Source organism: Varanus komodoensis, unplaced genomic scaffold (genome assembly GCF_004798865.1).
Source record: "Varanus komodoensis strain SLA01 unplaced genomic scaffold, ASM479886v1 scaffold15, whole genome shotgun sequence".
NCBI lineage: Eukaryota > Metazoa > Chordata > Lepidosauria > Squamata > Varanidae > Varanus > Varanus komodoensis.
In genome coordinates, this window is record NW_025335440.1 from 7,901,718 (window position 1) to 7,924,698 (window position 22,981).

Genomic DNA, 22,981 nt, shown 5'->3' on the forward strand with positions numbered 1-22,981 from the left:
TAATTCTGGAAGGCAATCCACATTATGCAAAGTGGAAATATTTGCATGATTTCTGTTTTGTTAAAATTTATGCTTTCACTTCTCCAGGAAGATATGACAGGAGACAGAACTTGGACCCCGCTTTAGAAATTTTATTCTGCTACCCTTCTAATTTCTGAGATGCTTGTTTTGGCAAGCTTTGCCCATTCACTTTCAAGCTCAGATATTAAGGATGTTGGAGAAATCTGTAACAGACTCGAATCTGTTCCAGTTTCTAGGAATTTGAACTGTGGGTTTCACAGGAAGCCTGCTTTTCCCAAATTATGCATATTCTGTAGACTTAAGGAGACATTCTTATTTTTTATTTCTTCATTTACTGTAATTTTACACAAATTTATCATAGGAAATGGAAATAAGCATAAAAAGTCAAGAACCAAAGATGTACATTTCCACCACTAGTTGTATTGTGGAAATATTAATTTTTGGGAGACCTGCATTTTTTCAGGGGGGATTCGCCCATTTTCAAGAGTGTGAATTTATACAAGGAGCATTTGTGCAAATGTATATGGATTTGTGCAAAATCTGATTCTCTCAATGAGTGGATGATGAAATGAAGGGTTCCCGGCAAATCACGCAACACAAATGGAACAGTTTTACAACGTCCATGTAGCCCTATAATATATTCAGGAAACAGAAAACTGATCCCAAACCCACCTTTGTTCTGCATATTTTCTGTACTTGCATGGCATCTCACACTGCCTGATCTAAAAAGTCAAGGAATGTCCTGCTGGCTAAGTCCATGTGACCCAACATCCTGATTATCCAGCAGTGACACTTCCTGAAAGCTCACAAGCAGGAAAGGAAGGCAAGATGCAACTCTTTCCTTCGATGGGTACAAGTGGAACCCGCAATGCAATTTTGGTCAGAAATGCTACTGTTCAGGATTCCAGCCACTACATCCCTCAAGTCCTCAGAGACAGACCCAAAGATTTTGTCAACTTCTGCAAACTTTTGGTTCTTAAGTTCTTAGGATTACAATTTTAGCTGATCTATCAAGCAAAAACATGCAAAATTCTATTCTCTCTCTCTCTCTCTTTCTCTCTTTCTTTCTTTCTTTCTTTCTTTCTTTCTTGTAAGCTTTTGCACTGTCTTCAGGGACGATTCTTATTTCTCTGCCACTCCCCTCCAAACTATCTTAAAAGCCTCAGGTAGCATGGATGTTGCTTAGCAGGTGAGTGGCACAGAACACAATAAGAAAAGACACCGCAACACTTCCATAACAACATTTCAACTGTTCCTGAAAGAAAGAAATGTCCCCAGGGAACATTTGAACTGATGATGGGAAGGGAGCAAAGCTGTAGGAATGCCAGGCCACATAACTGGCTCATTACAGATAAAGGCATTCAGCTAATGAGACAGGCATGGTGCCCCTTTCTATCCATGGCCTCCATCCAAGCCAAGTCTTAGCAGCACTGATTCAGCTCTCTCTGTCAGTTTTCCAGTTCCATCGAATCTTCTTGCATCCAAGTCTTAGCCAGCCTTGTGCTCTCCAAACATGCTGGACTACAACTTCCAGCATCCCCAGACAGCTGTGCTAGGGAGGTGTTGTATCCCAACACATCTGGAGGATACCAAGTTGGAGAAGGCTGGTATAAGCTAGGGAAGGAAAGATCAGGGTAGAATCCAGCTCTCTTGCACTCACTGACTTCTTTTCCAGGCTCAGCCATGGCAAGGAAGCAAGCCAAGCTCAGATCAAGGCTACAGAAACTCTGGGATATGAGTGCTTCTTTGTGCAAAGAATGCAAACGTGTAATTCTGTGAGTGCAATACACACAGGACACCAATCTTTGCACAAAGTACACAAGTCATGATCTGATAGATCCCTGCCCAAAAAACTGGATTCTTCACACATCCTTAGATGGAAAAGACAACCTCTTGTGCCTCAGTTTTCATTCCTTCTCTTTGCTGCTTCTCTGCCCTTTCTACCTTATGTGTGTCTCTCTTAAGACTGCCTGACTCTTCTCCAGCAGCAACTCAGATCAGGAGAGTGTTTTCTCTCCCTCCCTCCCTCTGAACTTCATTGGAACTTGACAGTCTCCTAGGTTCTTCAGAGAAACTCCTGACCTCCACATTACACACAACTGTTGACCTTCAAACTTTTGGCTGAAGCTTACTAGTTCCCTCCCAAAGATGATTTCATCCCACAACGCATTAAAGCCAAACTAAACCCCCAAACAGGGAGCAGTTTGGTTCCATCACAATTTTCCCCTAAAAATGCAAGTGCTGAACCCATAATACAATTCTCATCATCTCAAATACAGCATTTAGATTTGCAGCTGCCTGAAGCCCGCCCTTGCAATAAATGGCAAAATTATGCTGAGCTGTTGGAAAAGAATTATAAGATGCTCTGACTAGAATTCAGATGTAAATTATCATTTTGCCCATTCCTTTATGTTGGTAGCCTGTCCTGATGTCCTTAATCTATTCAGCAATGCAGTAAATGCTTATACTGCCCAATAGCGGCCATTTTGGCCATGTAGGATCCATGCGTGATGCTTCTTTTCTTCACTCACAATTTCACATGTGGCAACGTTTAGCTAATTTCCTTGCTGAGGCGAAAAGAGATGCAATTCAGTTTCGAGTCCTGCTCTCCCAGTTGTGCTTATTCGTGCTCAGCCATGACTCATGTTGAGACCGTCCTTTCTCCCTGGGTGACTTACCATTATTGATGCAACCACGGGGCCTTTGATCACCCACCACAAGGCCGTGTTGTCATTCATGTCCCAGCAGCTGATTCCCAGATGGAAGCGGAGGGAGCAAGGAATCAAAGAGATGAAGGAAACAGATTGAGACACTCGGTGACAAGGAGCAGTTCTTGCTCCTACCCTGATGACTCATCTCACTGTGGTTTAAGACTTGAGTACTAAGCTGAGCAGAACATACACACCATAGTAAATGCACTTGCTCTGAAGCTTATTGTCTCCTGACATGGTTTTCATGGCTTCGGTTGCTTGATTTGCAATCCAATCTAATGCATCTCATTTGTGATAGACGTCCCACTGCGCTCACCTGTAATGTGCCATCAAGTCGTCTCTGACTTGTAGTGACCCTAAATATAAAAGCCCCCAAAAGGTCTTATCCATGAGAACTGTGCTCAGTTCTTGTAAAGCCTAGACTGTGGCTTCCTTGGTGGAGTCCAGCCCTCCCTCACTTGATCCTCCTCCTCTTCTTCTGCCTTCGACTTTCCCCGGCATGATAGTCTTCTCCAGGGAGTGTGGCCTTCTTATGAGGTGCCCAAAGTGTCACAGCCTATTCCGTCATTTTAGCTTCTAGGGAAAGTTCTGGTTTCGTTCGATCTAGAACCCACTGGTTTGTGTTTCTGACAATCCAGGGCATTGGCAAAATCGAACTCTATTGCTAGTTCTATCTCCCTGGGTAAGCATGTGAACGATTGCTTCCGTGGAGATGTATGTGCTGAGTAAGGAGTTCCTGACTAACTTGTAAGGAGTCCAAGGTCACCCAAGGGACTGCTGCTTCCTGAGGAAAGAGCACCAGAGGCTGTTGTGCTTTGGTGACCTTTCGTTGGCCGACAAATGTCCAGGCTGAGCAGGAGAGCACGCAAATTCCAGAGAGGAAGCACTTATATTCAAGGATGCCACATCCCACCCCAACCAAACAGAAGAAGAAGATACAAGAACATGGCCCAGTCACTTCATCCTAGGCAGCAATTCTCTGTGAAGACACAGCCACGGACCAAACATTTCTGGCCAAGCTCTGGCATCACTGACCACTCTAAAATACCCTCTTTGTTTTGTGTTACAGTTTTGGTTGCAAACCCTTTACAGCCCATTCGATGATGCCAGATCAGGACGACGCATCTCCTGAGAAGTTATCATCTAAATCAAGTGGCTGTTTGGGGGATGGACCAAAATGCTCAGGGAAGGAATGAAGATGGGGTAGAGCTCAGCAGTGGCTGAACTGACGGAAGCTTCTCTGAGTGCGAGGCGCAGTTACAGTTCATTACGCTAGCAAAGTCTGGGAATCACCAAGTTATTGGCGAGGGTAGCCTAGTCTTTGGCGACCAGCAGTGACACAAACGAGGTCATGCAATGCAGCACTTACCCAACATTGTCAAAGTGCACTCTAAGGGTAGCCCAGACACTGACACAAATGGTGGGAGTTCCTGCAGAAAAGAAGGTGGCATAACAGTCTTACGGTTGCTCATCATAGCATTTCACAAACGTTAACTTCCTTCTCACTAATAGAGGAAGAGAAACACATGCATGTGCACACACACACACAACCCCCTGGCCACCTTGCGCGGTAACTTTATTTAAAGTTTTTATTTGCCATCCCAATCCTAAAAAGGCTCTGAGCGGCTTACAAAAAACTAAATAATGTCAGCTTAAACCCAGCCAAATAAATTCTGAAGTGCCCTGAGATGGAAGTGGGAAACTGGAAGGTTTTTCCATGGGGGATTAGAGGAGATTTTGACCCAGCGCTTGTTCACAAGTTGGGCTGCCCATCCGCACATGCCCAGTCATTAAGTGCGGAGGAATGGGCCACGGGGCTTCCCGGTGTGAACCGGGACTTGGTGCTGGCGGCCAAACTGGGGCCCTGAATCCACTTGCGGTGAGGTGAGAGGAGCGTTCTTGGCGTGAAGATCACAACCACCGGATCAGCAGGGCCCGCGGGGCAGCCGAATCACCTGCAACCCAAGGGCTGAATCCAGTTCTGCAGACGTCCCCAGCAACTGCACTGCAGGCCACGGCAGGGCGGAAGGTAAACTGAGGCCAGACCCAAAGACAGCCCACGCAAGACCCAGCCCAGCCCAAACCCACCTGCACGTGCACAGCAGGGAACCTCTTACTGCCTCTAGCTAAGCCTCAGGGGAGATGCTCAACTCTCAGAATGGAGGAGGAAGAAAACAAGATGGAACCAGGAAACCACCCAATACTCAATGGCCAGGGAAAGGGAAAGCAGGGCAAAAAGAGGGGCATGGCCATCTGGAAAACCCAGGTGCTGGACTGGGACCCCAGGGGGTCCGGGTTTGGCCTCCACGTGGGTTGGGCTGGGGCCCTGGGTAGCCAAATCGGAGGTTCCTCACCTCTCATCTCCCTTCACCTTCCAGATCTTGGCAGGGCAAAGCTCCACGGTGAAGAGCCTCCTCTACTGGTGGAGACACCAGTGTGGTCTGGAACCCCAGAACATCGCGTGGAGCCTCCATCCGTGAGCTGAGCTGGCTCTCTTCCCACACGAGGAAGGGGAGGAAGCCAACAGCAGGAATCCAAAGGAGGACGCTTGGCCAATGGGCTGAGCCCAGCACTAGCCCTGATGCAAAGGGGGCTGCATGGAGAGGAAAGCCTAAACAGGGCCGGCGCTTAAGCTAGACCTGGGATACCTGGAGAGACTGAGAGAGTCACACAGTGATCACGCCGTGATCATAAGGAAAATGGGCCATGTGTGTGTGAGAGAGGGAGGGGGCACTCCCTCTACAAATAACCAATGCATAAAAAGAAACCTACCCCAGCCAATGAGGGTATACCAGAAGAAGTATCTCCTTTCTGGGAAGAAAGTCTCTACCAATAAGGTGAAAAGGTACAGCCCCTCAATGAAGAGCCAGAAGTAGTTGGACATAACACAGTAGTGGAAAAAGACCATCACTGCCTTGCATTCCACCTGCAGAAAGAAGAAAGACACAGCAATCCATCGCTCTACCGGTTTCTCTGCCGCGGTGGCCGCATCATGCTGATGTTCTTAAATCAGAACTTCATTCAAGATGAGGACTACATGGAGGTGGTGGTGGTGATAATGATGCATCTGCCCTTATAGTGAAATACAAAAATTGCATTAAAATACATCAATCAAGAACTCCCCCTGTTCTTTTTGCAAGCAGGAATAACAGCAAAGTCCACTTAGGGGCTGTCAGAAAAGCTCTTCCAGACCTCAGGGAGCTTTTGATGAAAGCTTGTAGAAAGCAGAAGAATTTCTCGTAGATGCTAGAAACTACACTGCAAGGGCAGTCACTGGCAGACTGAGGTCCTCAGGGTTTTTCTCGAATACAAGAGAAATACCCTGCTCTGGCCATAGAAGAGATCCATGTCCAGGGTTTTCAGAAAAAAGAGACTTGGTTAAGAATGTGTGTGTGAGTTGGAAGGAAGCCATTTAGGAACAATGACAAGAGGCTTGTTTAAGGATGAACCAGAGTGTGTGACCCAGAGAACTTCAGGTCCTTGCAGGACATGGATTTTGTCACTCAGAATCCAAAAATGAGAAGAGAGGAATAAGCCGCTGTTCTCAGTGAAGGTGGCTCAGATTAGGGAACTCCTGAAACTTCGCTGCCAAGGAGCTTAAGGCAGCATATCCTGTCCTGGGATCTCCAGGTGTGTTGGACTACAGTTCCTAGCACTGCCTTACCTCTAGTTTCATGTCTGAGTCCTGTTCCCTTTGTGACCGTTGCTTACTCTGAGGAGGTGGGAAACGTGTACACTTGGGCGGCATCTGAATGGGATAATTTTCCATGGATTCAAGTGCCATGACTCCATCTTTGGAGGAATGTTTGCGAAGCAGGACATTTGTGCAAATGGGTTAGGATTGGGCCAAACCCTGTTGGAATCTGTCGGATTTCCACCCCCAGATTCCTCACATATCCCAGACCACACTGGGGCTTGGGAATGAGAGGAACAGAAGCATATGCTCAGAATGTGTGGTTGCGTTCGGCAGGCATTGTGTGTGAAAACTGAACTCCTCACACATCCCTAGCTTAGGTGTGTGATGCATTGTTCCCCTTCCCAGTATCCTTGCCCTTGGAATTGTGATACGTCTAAGCCCTTCTGACCACTTTGTCATGACGAGAAATATGCAGTTTCAGCTTTAATCAACAGCCTTGGATATTCAGAGTGTCGTTTTGTCATAATAGCGAACCCAGAGAGAAATTGTGGGTTGAAGGAGCGACTTCCTACTCAACGAGTCTACGATTCTACGATTCTATCGGTGATCCTTTCTGTGATTCTTTGATTTGATTCCATGCCTGCCTTTTAAGTGGCAAATTGCAGGGGTGGAGTGGGGGCCAGAGGCAGATCCTTTGCCCCTCCCCATTCTGTATCAGGGTCAGTGTGCCTGATCTCTGCATTGCAGGGGGAAACCCGCTCCTTATATCCACCTGAATCACTCATGACTAAACGTGCCCTCGAGAATTAATATTACGCACTGCTAACATTTTCTTTTCCTTCCTAGAAAGCGATAGGCCTCCATGGTGGCCTAGCTTACCGTTGAGATAAAGCAGTGATTGCTGTCTTGTTCTGCATACAGAACTCCGTCCTTGATGAAAACCGATATGGCTCGTAGAATGAAGGATACGAAGAGATTCATGTGGATGAAGTTCCGGGTGCAGTGCAGTTTCCTGGGATCAGGAGGGAAAGAGAAGATCACCAAAAGGCAGGATTGCATCCCAGGAGCACTCCGGTTTCCCTTCGGACGTTCTTCTCCCATCAGCTCTCCAACATGGACCCCTACAGATATTTGGGACTACAGTTCCCATCAGGCCAAGCCAGCATGGCCAAGAGTCAGGGGAGATGAGAGTTCAGGTCATGCACACATCCTAGGCTAGTAGGTTTGCTCGAGTCACTGCTAGTGAGAGTAAGTGGGAAAGTCGATCTACTTTGGGCGGCAGCCCCCCCCCGTCCGAAGGAGCTGTCCAGGGTGCTGATCTTGCTCTGGGAACAGAGAATTATTCAGAGCTTGTACAGGTAAGCAGGATGCAACCGGAGCAGCTCACCCCAAAGAGGCCCATCGGTTTTTCTCCAGGCAAACTTTCCCAGGCATTCCCGGATGCAGGGCAGCGATATGACACCTAATGGGCTTAGCAGCAGCTCACAACTGGTTCTGCAATGGAGGGGACTTGTTTTCCAGACGAGATTTCCTGCAGAGCAGAGCACCTGCTGTTTCTATCTACGTACGACTTGACCACAAGCCCAGACCTGCACCGGAAGATGCATGTGGGGTCCTGATGCTGCAGGGAAGACTGTGCCACCTCTGATTACAGGAACTGGGGTGCCCTTTCTGAACAGTCCCCCTATAAAGCGCACACACTGCGAGCAGGGAAACGGTAGATCAGTCTTTCCACTGTAATGCTGATTTTCTCCATGCAGGAGCGGCTCTCTCCCTGGTACTGCTTTTTTTCTAGAGCAGGGAAACTTCAGCGGCAACAGTGCTGAGGGTCAGCATTTACAAAATTCTCATTCCATCCCACCAACAGCACCAGCTGGACCTGCCCCACAACCACACGCGCCAAGCCCCACCTTCTCAGGTCAGCTCACCGGAAACGGCACAGGATCACCATAGCTGTGGTGAGTGAAACGAGGGAGGTGCTGTACCCAACGGTGTACAGGGCCTTTACCGAGAGATAGTAGTAATCCTGAGAAAATAAGCAACAGCATGGTCATCGCTGTGGGGCAAGACGTGGAGCTAAGTGGTACAGCAATTTTAACCCTTAACTTTTCCAGTCTAAAGCACCAGTCGGAAGGTGATGGGGAATATCTTCTTTGAACAAGATCCAGGATGCCAACAGACATGAAAACCAGTATGTGATACTGGCTGGAACTGGGGGATCTGCATTCCTGTCCCACTTGGCCAGGAAGGTCACTGGATTCCTTTGGGCCAGTGCCTGAGTCTCAGTCCAACCAACCTCACAGGGCTGTTGTGAGGTTAAAATGGAGAGGAGGAGGAGGACCTTGCAAGCTGCCTTAGATCCCGTGCAAGAGGAGAAAAGCGGGAGCATAAATGAAACACTCCGTGTTCTGTTCTTTCCAAGTCATAAATTGCATTACACTTTTTTCTCTCATTTTTTGCTCCCAACAACATACCCCCAACACACACACACACACACACACACACACACACACACACACTGTTTTTCAGCAAGAGCTTGGCAAATTCAGAAGTTAGTAAGATGGAATAGGATCTTCCCATCCAATGGAAAAAGATCCTAACAGTGCTTCACAAGTATGCAATTTCATTTTAAAAATCTGTTCATTGTCTTTATTTCCCCTGACTGCCACTTCTTTCCTAGAGGAGTCTGGCAATGCCTGTGTCGGTGGGGCTCCTTACCCACTGCAGCTTTTAGTCTAGACTTTCTTGGAATGATCCTTTGTGCTCCATGGCACTCAGCCAGTTTTGGGGATGGTACTCAACAGCATGGAGAGCTCCTATAAGCCTTACAGAATAACAAGTAAGGAATCCCTCCTACTTTAATAAATAAAATCCTTTTCCACCTGCGCTGCCTTCCAGTTGAAGTCCGGGCCCAATTTAAGGTGCCGGTGATGATCTATAAAGCCCTAAGCAGCTTAGGGTCTGATTACCTGAAGGAGCATCTCCTTCAATATATGGCTGCCCACCCCATAAAATCTGGGGCAGTCGCCCTTCTCTGGGTACCCTCCCTGAAGGAGATTAGGACGGTGAGTACTCGGAGGAGGGCCTTCTCTGTGGTGGCCCCCAATCGTGGAATTCACTCCCCAGAGAGGTTCGCCTGGTGCCGTCGCTTTATTCTTTTCAGCACAAGGCCAAAACCTTTTTCTTTTCCGAATGTTGTGGGGATAACATTGACAGCAGGAGGAGGGGAATTATGTAAGACACTTTGAATTTTTTGTAAGGAAAAAGGTGGGGTATACTCGTAAATCTAATAAATAAATATGCCTTTAAGAAAAATGCATATGTCGAGACAATTTGTGGATAGGTATGTATTTTTCCAAAGAAAAGTATATTCAAAATGCATATTTGAATATTGATTTTCAGGCAGATGTTTTTAATGACTCTTAATCCAGATTCAGGCCAGTATGGAGGGAGGGATGAAGCCGTGTGAAGTGGACACAGACCAGAAAAGAAAAGTTTGCTGCCAGCCTACCTCTTTATAATCTGGGATCGTGTCGTTCTCATCAAATCCGCAGGCATCGTAGTAATGAGGAAATGGCTCTGACCAGCCTTCCTCAGTGCAGTTCCTGCTCACCATTTTTAGATCGGGAGATGCGCCTACGAGTTAACACAGAACACCTTTAGAGAAAGTGCTGCAAAGGGGCACAGGAAGCTGGACGGAGACCCTCCCAGGGCTGGATGAAGCCCATGAAGCAGGTATTTCCCACCCCTGAGCTGGCTGTGGATGTTCCTCTTGCTCGGCACGATGAATCTGCTTTCTGTGCTGGCAGTAAATGAGCGACCATGTGTCTGCTGATACAGACATCTGGGGAAGGTCTTCCAGGCAGCTGTGCGAACAGGATGCCGACCTAGACATTGCAGCTGCTGCTATTACTTGCATTTCTCTACCACCCGTCGCCAAAGCTCTCTGTGTGGTTCACAGCTTTTAGGTCACCCATCCACATTTGAACTAGGCTCGACCCTGCTTAGCTTCCAGGATTAGGCAGGATCTGGCAATTCAGGCCACATGGAAGCGTTGGCTTTGGTCTGATCTAACAGGCTCCTCCTTTCGTCCATAGGCCCATTGGGTCCCCAGTGCTGAGTCAGCCAGTGTTCCACCGGAGTGCAGCAGTGGTTTGGCCCCTGATGTTTCACACTGCAGGTGTGGGGGAAAGATGTGGGCATCTTGCCCCTTTTCCTCGTGAAGGAGAATGAGAATCAGCTGGCTTGGCCATTTTGGCCGGAAATAACATCAACAACAATAACAGCAGCGACAACAATGAATAGGTAACAACAATAGCATAAATATAATATAAATGCCCTTGTTAAGTGTAAAGCAACCCTTGCTTTAAGAAAGATTTGAGGAAAGGTACGTGCTAAGGTGTGCCACTCGTGCTTTTGGGTCCAAATACCCTAATTAAAGAACCCTAATTAAACTCTGGGCATGCTGTCCAGCAACCCAGACTCGTTTAATTTTCACCTCCCACACTGCCAGCTCGAATAACGCCACAGCGAGCCTCCTTTTCTGAAAAATCAGCTGCGTCCAGCTGCAGCCCATATCGCATGGCCTTGGCTTCCATGGAGTCATGGAATTATGGAATGGTAGTTGGAAGGGGCCAAGAAGGTCAGTGGCCCCAAACTCTGTGCAGTGCAGGACTCCGAGTTTCCCCGAGCCACGCAGGTCGGTTCCTTTCCTGTTGCATCCCAAATGCCTACAACATGGGAGGCCCACAGCCTCTCTAGGCTACTGGTACTGCTCTAACACTCAGATCATTTTTTCCTGGTATCTATCCTGAATCTGGTTTGTTGCAATTGTTCTGAGTTTACTGTTCTGTGTTCTACACTGTAGGATGAGTGAGAAGAGACCCTGGCCTTCCTCTTTGTGACAGCCTTTCAGGTATTTCTAGAGGGATCTCATGTCCCCCCTCAGTCTGCTCTTCTCAAGGCTGAACAGGCCCAGTTCTCTCCGTCTCTCCTCACGGGGCAGTGTCTCCAAACCCCAAATCATTTTTGTTGCCCTCTGCTGGCCCCTTTCTAATTTACCTGCATCTTTCTTAAATCTTGTACTGATGCATTTGATTTCTCGCTCCTCGGTGGTGGACTTGGCATTTGTCCCTGTGGAACTTCATTCCGTTGCCTCCATCCCAGCATTCTAGCTGATCTACATCACCCTGGATCTTCTTTCTGCCTTCCAGGGTGTTCGCTATCCCAGCAAGCCCCCTTCCCTATCAAGGAAAGGTCGCACAAGCCCCTTGGCAAGAGGTCTTCCAATCCAACAGATGTCTCTGGCTGATCTGGTCCATGGCAGATGCATGGCAAGCCGATTCTGCTATTCTTGCCTTACGGGTCTATGAACTTCTGATCTCTTACAGCTCCACAATGGCGTGATTGCACGATGGTGCAATGCAGGCCTCTGGCTGAGCCGGAGCTTCCCACTCCAGGCATCCCCGTGAACAGGAGGGTTGGGGGTTGCCACAGGGCCTCTCCGTAATTGTTATTACAGCAGTAAGCATGATTCATGGTTACGTCCCTGCTAGATGGTAGCACTTGAGAATACGTTTTCATAATACCATGCAAAGTAATAGCCTGCCAACCATACCACTATAATTAGAATTGATTAGCAAAATTAATATCCATTTAGCTTCAGCTCCAAATCCGTTCCTCTGCCTCTCTCAATCCACGGGAGGGAGAAGAACGGTAGGTGAGTTTGCTCAGCCTGTTTCTCAGTCTTACCTAAAATTTGGTCCTGACTGTCCAACAGTTCCAACTCTCCTGAAAAAAATAATAAAAACATGCATTAGATTGTTCTCTTGACAGGGCTGCAATCTGACTCTTTCTGAGAGAATTTTCCAGCTCAGGAGTGCAGATCCAAAACAGGGCGAGGGCCATGTGACGCCGAATGGATGCAGTCCCTGAGCAAGAGAACCTGCGTTCAGCAAAGGAATCCCAGCTGCTATTTCCAGCCTGCAACTGATGATAACAGCAGAGATTCCCATTCCTGCCTGCTCCCTAGAAGGCATTGAGTTTGTGCAGGGGGAGAGGCCATGATGTTGTGGCCCAACAAAATGGTACATCCTCCCACAACTGGCTGCAAGGCCTCTGGGTGCTGGATGTTCTCCACCCACGTTCTAGATGCCTTCCAGAGGGCACTGCTGTTAAATGAACAGAGAACCTTGTGCAACCTCTTAGAACATGCTGGTGTGCACAGCTTTTGAGCTAAGGTGGCTCAAAAGGTTGGGGCATCCCCATGGACCCCAGGAGAACAGATATGTGGAATCAGGTTACCAGGCCCAAGAGCCCAGCTGTATGGAAACCGGGGATACCAAGCAGAAGAGTTCCATGCATGAGGCGCAGATCAGGGTGATGCATGAGCTTCCAAAAACACTGCATCACACTTCTCAACACCTCAGGGAGAGGCAGTGATGTGGGGCTGGACGGAGGGCCCCCTCCGTGTTCCATATGCCATGCCAAAGAGTTGGATCCCAGGGTAAGAGATGTCCAACAGCCCCGGCCAGCCCTGCCCCAGTGGTGGCCCTCTGTTCCCAGATCCTGAGCTTACCTGGCTGAGCATAGGCCATGCTGTTCACATCCCAGCCTGTAGGACAAAGAAAAAGGAAGCACACTGTGAGCTCATCGTGGGCACCTCTCCCGTGTCTCGAGCTGAACCTCAGCTAAAGCAGGGCTGATTCAGTCTCATGAGGACATTGATGAGCTGGGGGTTGGCACTGCGATGAACATGAGGACGTTTGACAATCTGCTAATGGTTGGCGAGACAAGTGGGGCAGAGCTGTGTATTTTGCAAGCAAAACCAACAGCCCTCCCCTGCATAACGTGTGTCTCCCACCCTACTTCCTGCAAAATCTTCAATTTGGTGCAGCTTTCTTCTTCCTCCTGAGTTCACACAAAACAGACTTATACCAATCTGGACTATTTGTCCATTGAGTCCAAGACCAAGCACTCAAACCGGCAACGTCTCTCTGGGGTGTTGGGCATTCAGAGCTCTCTCCCGCTCCCTGCAGCAGGACATTTCAAACCAAAAATACCCGGAGGTGAGAGAAGCACAGACATTCAAGATGATCAAACTTCTCCCACCTTTCCTTTAATGATTGCTTTGGCATCCCCCCAGCTTTGCCCCGAACCATTTTGCTTGGCTCATTCAGACAGGAAGAGTGTACATTCCACACAGGAAAGGAGCTTGCTATTTCTTTGCTTTGTAATGGCAAAGCCTACATTTTATTTCAAAGCATATTTTCCAGAGCTAATGCCTTTTTCAAATGCAATCGTATGTTCAGAAAAGCACAACCTTTTTTTTAAAGGCACTCCAGTTCAGTGCTTTTGAAGTGAGACATTCTTGGAGATCTCCATAGATGCCAAGGGCTGAGCTTGGAAGCATCAAAGGGCAGATCGAATGCTCTCCTTGTGAGCAGGAACGCCTCCCCTTTCTCAGTTGCTCATGTGGGTACCAGAATTCTTTGTCAGACTCTGCACACAAACGTACAGGCTGCAGCACCCAGAGATCAGTAATGTGAGGCCACAACCTATTGTCCAGTCCACCGAGAAAAGCTACGACTGGGCTTGTGCATTGGCTACCACACATTTTATTGGGTTGATGGGGGCCTCATTTCCTCCACATCACCTCCACTTGTGGCAGAGTAGATGATGTTCAGAGGTAGGTTGTGTCCTCTGGAGACGGGCATGTGTCACCACACAGAGAAGCTGGTACTCTCTCCAGAAGGGCTGGACACAACTCTCATCATGAGAGATGTTAAAGGATTGCTTGAACTTGGAGTCCTGCACTGAGCAGCGGGCTCGACCCAATGGCCTGATTGGCCCCTTCCAAATCTAAAAGGCAAAGGTAAAGGTCAAGGTTTCCCCTTGACGTGAAGTCCAGTCATGCCTGACTCTAGGGGGCGGTGCTGGTCTCCATTTCCTAGCCGAGGGAGCCAGCGTTTGTCTGCAGACGGTCTCCGTGCTCATGTGGCCGGCACGACTAAACACCGAAGTGCACGGGACGCTGTTACCTGCCCACCGAAGGGGTACCTTTTTACCTACTTGCATTTGCATGCTTTCGAGCTGCAAGGTGGGCAGGAGCTGGGACGGAGCAATGGGAGCTCACCCCTCTGTGCAGATTCGAACCGGCGACCTTTCGATCAACCAGCCCAGCAGCGCAGCGGTTTAAACCACTGCGCCACCTGCAGTCCCCAAATCTACTCTCCTACAATTCCACGAAGAGCCAGTTCAATCCTCTTAGGTGCCCTCCATATCTATTCTCCCAATATTTTAAAAGTTAGTGTTGTTTCTAGTATTGATTTTATATTTATGTGTGATGCTGTTCCTGTTTATTTATGCAATCACCACCCTGAGACATTGTAAAGGATGTTAAAATACTTCGTATTGTTAAAATACAAAATTTTTTAAATAAATAGGTAAATAATAAATAAATGTATCTGCAGCTTTTGTTTCAGCCACTAGATGGTCCTCTGTGCTCTTAGATTTCTGCCATTGTGTCTGTGCAGCAAAGATCAGGGACACAAACAATTCCACCAGCCACCAGACTTCGCAGTCCCAAGCAGTTCTCTATTTCAGGTGGGCTCAGGTTATGATTCATATTGGTCTCCATGTTCTTGAAGCTGTTTTTCAGCCTATCTTTTATTTAATTTGCTGCACTGCTATTCTGATTGTCTAAAGGCAACTGCGACAGTTTACAAGTCGCTCAGAAAACTAAAAATCACACCCACATAAAACAGAGCAAAACATTAAAACCAATTGCCGCAAGAACCACCCCAGCATCAGATACATGCTGCCACCGCTTCCTGCTGACCAGCCATCTCCTTTAGTGGAAGCGGCTGCACCGATTTGACAGGTGCAGTTTTTTCCCGCCTTCTGCTCATCCTTGTCCAGTACTCCAAAATTCTTGAATGCGGAACAATTCTCAGTGTCAGTATTTTTCATCCTGGGAATGGAAAGGTTCTGTTGCACTCGCATGGAGGATTCCTCATCACCGGAGGAGTAGAGCGCTCAGAGATCAAGGGCACCCCCAGGCCAGCTGTTTTCGGAAGACCACGAGGAAGTTGGGAAGTTGCGGGTGGCTGCAGGTCCCTTCCTGCAAGGGCAGGAGCTCCTGGCTTGGCGACACCTTACCCGAACCCTGTCCTTGGTGCTTGACCCATGGCCCATGGGTTGCCTTGCTTGGACACTGCCCCATCCCTTGGTCCAGTGTGGAGTCAGCCAGCATGCAGGTCAAAAGGCTGTGGCATCGCTGGGACAGCCTTAGTTCTTGGAAGTGGATGACTAAGAACCCGCTAGGAAAATCTGTTCAGAGGGGAGGAGGTGCCAATAGGCCGAGCTGGAGAAAGCTGTGGAAAGCGGAGGTTCCATAACACACGTGTGTGTGTGTGGCTTGGATAAAGCAGGAAGTGCCTGATCCTGCCTAATTCTGGAAGCTAAGTGGGGTCAGGCCTGGTTGAAATCTGGGTGTGTGTTGTGAACTGCCCAGAATGCTTTGGCTACGGGCCGTATAGAAACGCGATGTGATGCAATGCAATGATGATGATGAAGATGAAGCAGAAGAAGAAGCCACTGCTGCTCCCCAGCATCATGTGAAGTATTACCCTGAAGAGAAAATCTAGGATGTATGTACCACTACAAAACACTGCCAAAAGAACAAAAAGCACCAGAGGACAGAAAATGGACACGCATTTGCGAGTCATGCACACGGGCAATCCACCCCAGCAGAGCAGGGAGGAGAACCTCCAGGAGGCCCGTGACCCTGGCTAGCCTGCTGTCCATGTACGAAGCACCTGAAGGCCCACCACGACCACCTCTGTTCTGGACCTTTACCCAAATGAAGGACACCCCCCAGCGGGAGACCATGCCCTCACGGCCCTTCAGAGAGAGCCGCACCCTGCGAAGTGGGCCACATGGCCACCCGGACATTAGCACAAAGTTTGTCTTGTGCCTCTTGCCTTTCTGACAGGAAAACATCTCATTCCCCACACAGTTAGACAGGGCCTCCTTCCAAGAAAAAAGAAGTTGTTGAGGATCCTTGCCTCAAGGCCACGCAGCTCTCTTCCCTTCCACATACTGAACTTGAACCTTGTCCAGGGTAGAACATTCTGGAAAGGCAGCCAGCCCCTTTCAGGATGAAAGAAACAGCACCGCTACATGGAATCTGGTGTCCCGCAAACCCTCCACATCGTCTTGCTCCTGGTTCACCAAGAGCCGATGCGCGCAGGCTCCCTTTCCCCTTGGACTACCGTTTTTGTCCTTCCAGCGCTTTCATTTTTTAAAAAAACCGATGTTGCATAAGCCGCCAACTTCATGGGTTGTGTGAGTATACTCATCACTTTCAAAAGATCCCAGCCGTTGCTATGGAGACTCCGGCCCGCTGCTGGTTATCGGGGAGGAACTGATAAGACAGTGTAGCACTCGGCACGATCATCTCTGTCGGTCATTCCTACCTGTCCAACTGGCAGCCGCTGGGGAAATGATGGCTTTTTCTCAAGTTGAGCTTTCGGGATTTGCTCCTCGGTTCTTTGCAACATTAAACCTGGGCCCGGCTGCTTAGGCGTCCACCCAAAAGGCAGAAACACGCAGAAGCTCAGTTCACACAAAGGCTGATCCCCCATCAAAGAGGACAGATTGCATCATGGATGTTGCGCTGGAGAGAATCACAGAATTCGGAGGCGCCTTGAAGGCTGTATGTTCCAGCCCAGCCTACAGAGGGCACCTGGTGCTACAGCATTTCCCCTAGATGGGCACCTATCCTCTACTTAAGGAACTTCTAAAAACTGATCATCAACATTGGGGATACGTACGAATGTGTTTCCATTATTTCAACTCTAGAACTTTCTGCATTTACAGCTGGGATCATGGACACCCAATATGAACTTCAGAAAAATCTACGCTTTAAAAATGTTCAGCCCTTTCAACTGTGCTTTCCCCCCAGCAATACATTAATGCCACACATGAGCGCATTGATAAAAGGTTGGCGTGAATCAGTGGTGATAGTGCTCTGGCTATACCAACATTCTTCCTGTGCAAGTTAAACGAAATCCTCCAAGATCCATGGAATGGATGTCAGCATGCATTCACTTTTCAGGCAAAGGATGCATATCTTGAGTGTGTACTTACAATCACAAAATATATTCAACAGCAAAACTGCAAGTGAAAAAAACATTTAAAAAAGAAGGTGGGGCTCAGAATTGTCCCTTTCTAAGCCCCTTCATATGGGGTCGGCCAGCAAAATCTGGGTTTTCTCAGCCCTCCAATCTGATCTTATCTCCTTCTAGATATAACTCTCCCATCAACCAACATTTCCTGGGCAAAGTGACAGGAAAAGTCAGATACAGGATTTGATGCACTCTGAATTTTGCATTTTTCATGAAGATGTTGGATCAGATTTATGTACAATGTGATTCCTCATGTTTCGTGTATATGTTTCGTAAATCAGTGTTCTGCATCCTTTTGACAAAATTGATATTACGATATTGGAAGGACGAATGGTCACCTCCAATAAATGTAACACAACACAAATACAATGATTAAACAAATAAAGCAAGCAGTGGAATGAGGACTTAACGCCCTTCCAACTTGCAGAGGGGTAGTATTTAGACACGGCCTAATTAATCAATACATAGATATCAGGTCTGCCTTTGTTGAAACTTACACATAATTAGGGTCACAAATGGCATGATATCTTGCGCAATGGCTAATAATTTGACTACACATATTTCACATGCACACATATATTCATGTTTGACTATATCTACTGTAATTCAGCTATTCAAACATCATGTAAGAAAACTGCATTTTTTTTCTTTTTGTTCTTTGACTTTTCTTTATGAAGTTTTGTTTTTGTTTTGATTTCTTGAAATCCATAATTTTCTATACGTGGAGAAGGGCCTTTTCAGTGGTGGCACCCCGACTGTGGAATCTGCTGTCCAGGGCGGTTTGCCTGGCGCTGTCACTCTATTCTTTTTGGCGTCAGGAGAAGACCTTTTTATTCTCCAGGTATTTTAACAATCAATTGGTTTTATCTTTGTTTTATTTATTTAGAATATGTATTTGCCATCCTGTTGCAAAGGCCTCAGGACAGCTTACATACATAAAATAATATAAAACATAACACAAGTGAATTACAGATCCACCCTGGCCGCAGATTAAACCTATAAACTGATGTTAAAAGTTATTAAAATATTGTTTAAATAAAAAGGTCTTAGCCTGGCACCGAAAAACAAATAACGATGGTGCCAGGCAGACCTCTCTGGGGAGTGCATTCCACAGATGGGGCGCCACCGCAGAGAAGGCCCTCCTCCGGGTACTCTGTCTCCTAATGTCTTTCAAGGAGGGTTCCCAGGGGACGGCCTCTGCTGCCGATCTCAGGGGGCGGGAGGGCAAATATGGAAGCAGGCGTTCCTTCAGGTATCCAGGTCCCAAGCCCATAGTAATTTTTATTACTATCTTAGATGTAGTGTGCAGCGTGTTGTTGTCACGGTTTTTCTCTTGGTTTTCTGTTCCTCACAAGCCATCCAGAAACTTTTTTAGTAATGGATGGCATAGAAAAATTCTAAATAAACAAGCAAATAAATAAAATCATGTGTGTACACGCAAGTGTGAGATTGTGTGTACATATATGAAAGGGAAAAGGCGATGAATGCAAGCTGGTTCAGCTACGCCACTATTCTCGCAGCTCCCAGCATAATAGCGAGAGGAGGAGCAGCCTATATCATGGGTGGGCTGCATCCTATGTGGTGGTTCAGAGGAGCAAACGCCTTGGATGAAGGAGCTCTGCAATCTGGGATTTGGATTCGGCCTGGGGCTGGGACTCCACCAGGTCCCCTGGGCTTAGCTCCCCCGTCTCCAGTCCGCTCTGCGGAAGTCGGGAGTCCAAGTTCCTGGCAAGCGCGCTCGGCATTCTCGGAGAACTTGCCCGGAACCAAGCCCCCTGTGCTGCTCCAGTGGCGCCCCATCCCGTGCCAGCGCCATTCTGCGCCCTCTGCCACCAGCGGCAGTGAGCAGGGAAGAGGCTGCCCACCAGGAATGGCACCGGGCACACCTTCCCGCAGTGTCCCACTGTTTCCACCTGCAGCCACTCCCGATGCGGAAGGCTGCCGCTGGGGCCACCAGGACTCCCTGAGTGTTCGCAGGCCTCCTCTGGGCTCAGCCCACAGGCTGCGCATGAGGGGAATGAACTCCAGAAGGGTCTATCCCAACCCTAGTCCTGGGCACAATCCCAGTGGGAATCAGCCGCTGCCTAAGGCCCTGTTGGACCACTGATAACCTGAACGGGCAATCCAGGGCTAGAGATAGTGCTTTTTTTGTCATAGAACACAGCGGAACAGAGTTCCGGCACCTTTCTTCAAAAGATTTTCCAAGTTTTAAAAGTAACTTTTGAAAATTTGATGTTTGGTCCATGTGGATTTGAATCGTCCTGTCGAGCGTAGCAGGTCGGCGGCAAAATCATTAAAACGGTGCGTGCGGGCTGCTTGCGTGTTGAGCCCGATGCGTGCGCACTTCATCCGCGCTGGATATGATGGTGCTGCTCGCTTTGTGATTGGTCGTGTGGTTGTGCGCTGAGTGCTTACTGCGGGCAGCGACTGTTATGTTTCATTACACAACTGACGTGTGTGAGTGTGTGTACAGTAATTGACTATGTGCGAAAGGTAAATGATTTCATGAATTCCGACACCGTTTTTCTTACGAAAAAAGCACTGGCTGTTGGGATGGATAACCAGACGTGGTACGTGGATGGATAAGGCAGCCCTTCATTCTCTTGTTTTGCCTGGCTTGCCAAGGACAAGGGAGACATTCAAGGATGGGCAGATATGGCAGCTGAGGAACAGGAGGTGGCAGCTAGGACAAATTGCAGGGGAGGCAGAGCTGACTCGACTCCCACAGCAATGGCTCCACCCCGGTCCCACCTGGCTTGCTGAAATTCACACCCCCACAAGTCCATAAGTTGCTCCTCATAAGTCCGTCTACCCCACGGTCCTCCCCGACACCCTTTCCCTGTGTGTGCCTCATTTCTTCCTCTTTTCTGGGACACCAACTTCAGAAGGTCCAAGGGACGTACCTCCCTGCAAACTCTCTTGGAATGCAAAGCCATCAGGCACCGGCTGTGGGAGGTTCTGAGGAAGCGCCAGGGCTTCCTCTTCTGGCTGGAGGGCAGAAGAGCAGCCCTGGTGGCTGCAGGATGGGGCCCACCGTCAATCGCAGCCCCCCCCTCAGGGCTCCCAGGTGGTGCTTGTAACATCTCAGTGGCCTCAGAGCCTCACAGGTGGCAAAAGAGCTGCATTTTCATTACATGCACCAAGAACTGCCTGCGTTTGCATTAAAACGAATGAAAGTACAGCATGTCAATAGCAGTGCCGACCTGGGGTGGGGGGCCAGTCTACGGCAAGGGCCTGAGGGATGCTCCGGGACAGTGGTCCACACATCGCCCACCCCTCCTGTTGTGACCTGAGAGGCACACCAAGTGCCTCGGATCAACCACAGGGCTGCAAAGTCCCGGGTTTGTTGCTGCACATTTTTCCCAGTGTCCCTTTGGTCCGAGCAGTCTAGGCTGCCATACTGCCTGCCACGAGCAAAGTTTCCATTCAGCAGCCATGCAGAGAGAAAGCAAAGAAGGACCGGGCCGTGTTACCGTCATCGAAGTTGAGCAAAGTGAAGAGCGCTGGGCACTTGACGAAGATGACCTCGCCCACGAAGGCGGGCTTCCAGCACGTGATGTTGTCCCACATCCCCGGGCATCCTGTGGAAGAGAAAGGCGTTGTGAGCAAGGCGTCTTCCCCCAAACGGGACAGGCACTTCAGCAGTTACTGGAAGAGTCCATATTCCATACAGAAACAGCACATTCAGAAGCTGCGAAACACGCACTCCAGCTGGAATTTTGACCCCCTGCTTTGCCCCCTTCACCCAAAGCTTTGCTTAGGAACCCTTGGGGGCCGGTCTCTGGAGGGGGGTGCACTATGGAAGCAGCTGTGCCAACGCTCTTCCCATTGAGCCCCTACTTGGTCTGGCCAGCGGGTGCATCGACTGGCCCTTGCGTCCGTGTCTCTTGGGGTGTCGAGTTCTCCTCCCGAGAACCCCTCCCCAGCCTGTTCCCCACCAGCTTCTTTCCCGCCTCAGGAGTGGGAGGGGGCTCAGCGGTGGCCCTTGAAGTGCTTTGATCCAGAGTTGTTCAAGGATAGGCTAGATATGCACATGGTAGTCATATCATGAGTGGAGCCGATTGGAGCCGGGGGTCAGACTAGATGACCCAGGAGGTCCCTTCTGAGTCACTCTGTTTCTATGTTGGCTTGGGCTGGCTCACTGGGAGAATTTGGGCAGCTGAGGCCTCACTAGCCTCAACCACTCCAATATCAGAGTGAGGACCCTGAGCTACGGCTGGGTCAGCTCTCCACTCCCCCTCCCCCAAGTCTGAGCCGCCATTCCCACCAGAGCCCTCCATCTCCCGTGTGCTCCTGGGAATCTCATCTGAGCGCTCATGATGAAAGGATCCAGTTAATCAAAAGGCTGCATCTGGATCTACTCTGCTCATCCTCTGTTGACACCGTTACTTCACTACCCTTCCCTCTGGGACAGAAATAAAGACGGCCAGGAATGTCGCATCCATGCAAAATATGCAGAAAGAGACACTTCACAATTGGCCACGGCTCCTAGTCTGGAGGGCTATATGCTATTCTGGGTATCCCAGGCTGGGGAACATGGGACCCCATGGATAGCTGCTTGGACACCATGGAGGGAAACTGGTTGGGTGGATCGGTGCCTCCCGCCCATCAGAATGTGCAATTGTATTGTCACAGCGGCCCAGAGCACATGATGCACAGGACTATCCAGCTCAGGCACTGAGTGCAGACCAGGCAGGGGCCACAGTGGAGCCACGGAGAGACACGAAGGACACATCAGCTCGCTCCGAGGAACTCCCGCATTTTGCAGAAGTGGGAAACATTTTTTTGTTTTTGTTTGTTCAGGGGAAGCCTAAAAGACAACTCCACCCCACCATATAACCAAACGATAAAAAGGCTGTTGCTTCCCAGCATGTGGGTGAATAAAATTCAGCGTGTGGGTCACGTATCGCAATACCCTGAAAAGGGCATGGCTGAAACAGGGCCCAGGAACTCACGCTGCGACATTTTCCTGCGGATCGCAGCTGCTCCCGGAGCAGTCCACCGATTCGATGCACTGCACGCGATCAGGCTGTAAGGGAGGGCCCTGCTTCTCTTCTCCACAGCAAGCACAATTCTCCCGGGAAAGAGCGATCCCCAGGCAGTACGTTGCAGAGCTCATGGCTCACCCTACGCTAGCGCGTTCCACGCAATGCATCTTCTCCAGAGGCGCACGTGTTCAGGCATAGGGGTAACACAAATCTGTTGTGTCCAACAGAAAATAAAAAGCCCTAACCTGGGGGTTAAGGGAGAGGTCCTCGCGGCCAGGCAGCAAAGCCATGCATGTTCGTTCACTGTTTTTTTAAAATTAAATTTTCTTATTTTAAAATGCTGTTAAGCAGGGGTTTTCAGGGAAATCCTCAGCTACGGTGATGATGGTTATTACTGTTGCTATTATTGGTAATGACGTTGTGTCCATTCAGGAC

General features: G+C 48.8%; 1 protein-coding gene across 1 annotated transcript in view; it reads right to left on the reverse strand.

The window, feature by feature from the left end:
• The window catches only part of ADCYAP1R1 (ADCYAP receptor type I), a 68,064-nt gene that overhangs the window by 26,524 nt on the left and 18,559 nt on the right, over window positions 1–22,981 (reverse strand). The window contains exons 5-13 of the mRNA XM_044424981.1: window positions 21,032–21,139; window positions 12,947–12,982; window positions 12,121–12,159; window positions 9,881–10,005; window positions 8,298–8,395; window positions 7,249–7,381; window positions 5,505–5,658; window positions 4,102–4,162; window positions 2,700–2,769 (exon numbers count right to left, since the gene is read on the reverse strand). Of these exons, the coding sequence (XP_044280916.1) occupies window positions 2,700–2,769; window positions 4,102–4,162; window positions 5,505–5,658; window positions 7,249–7,381; window positions 8,298–8,395; window positions 9,881–10,005; window positions 12,121–12,159; window positions 12,947–12,982; window positions 21,032–21,139 (824 nt within the window). The remainder of the gene's footprint in view (window positions 1–2,699; window positions 2,770–4,101; window positions 4,163–5,504; window positions 5,659–7,248; window positions 7,382–8,297; window positions 8,396–9,880; window positions 10,006–12,120; window positions 12,160–12,946; window positions 12,983–21,031; window positions 21,140–22,981) is intronic.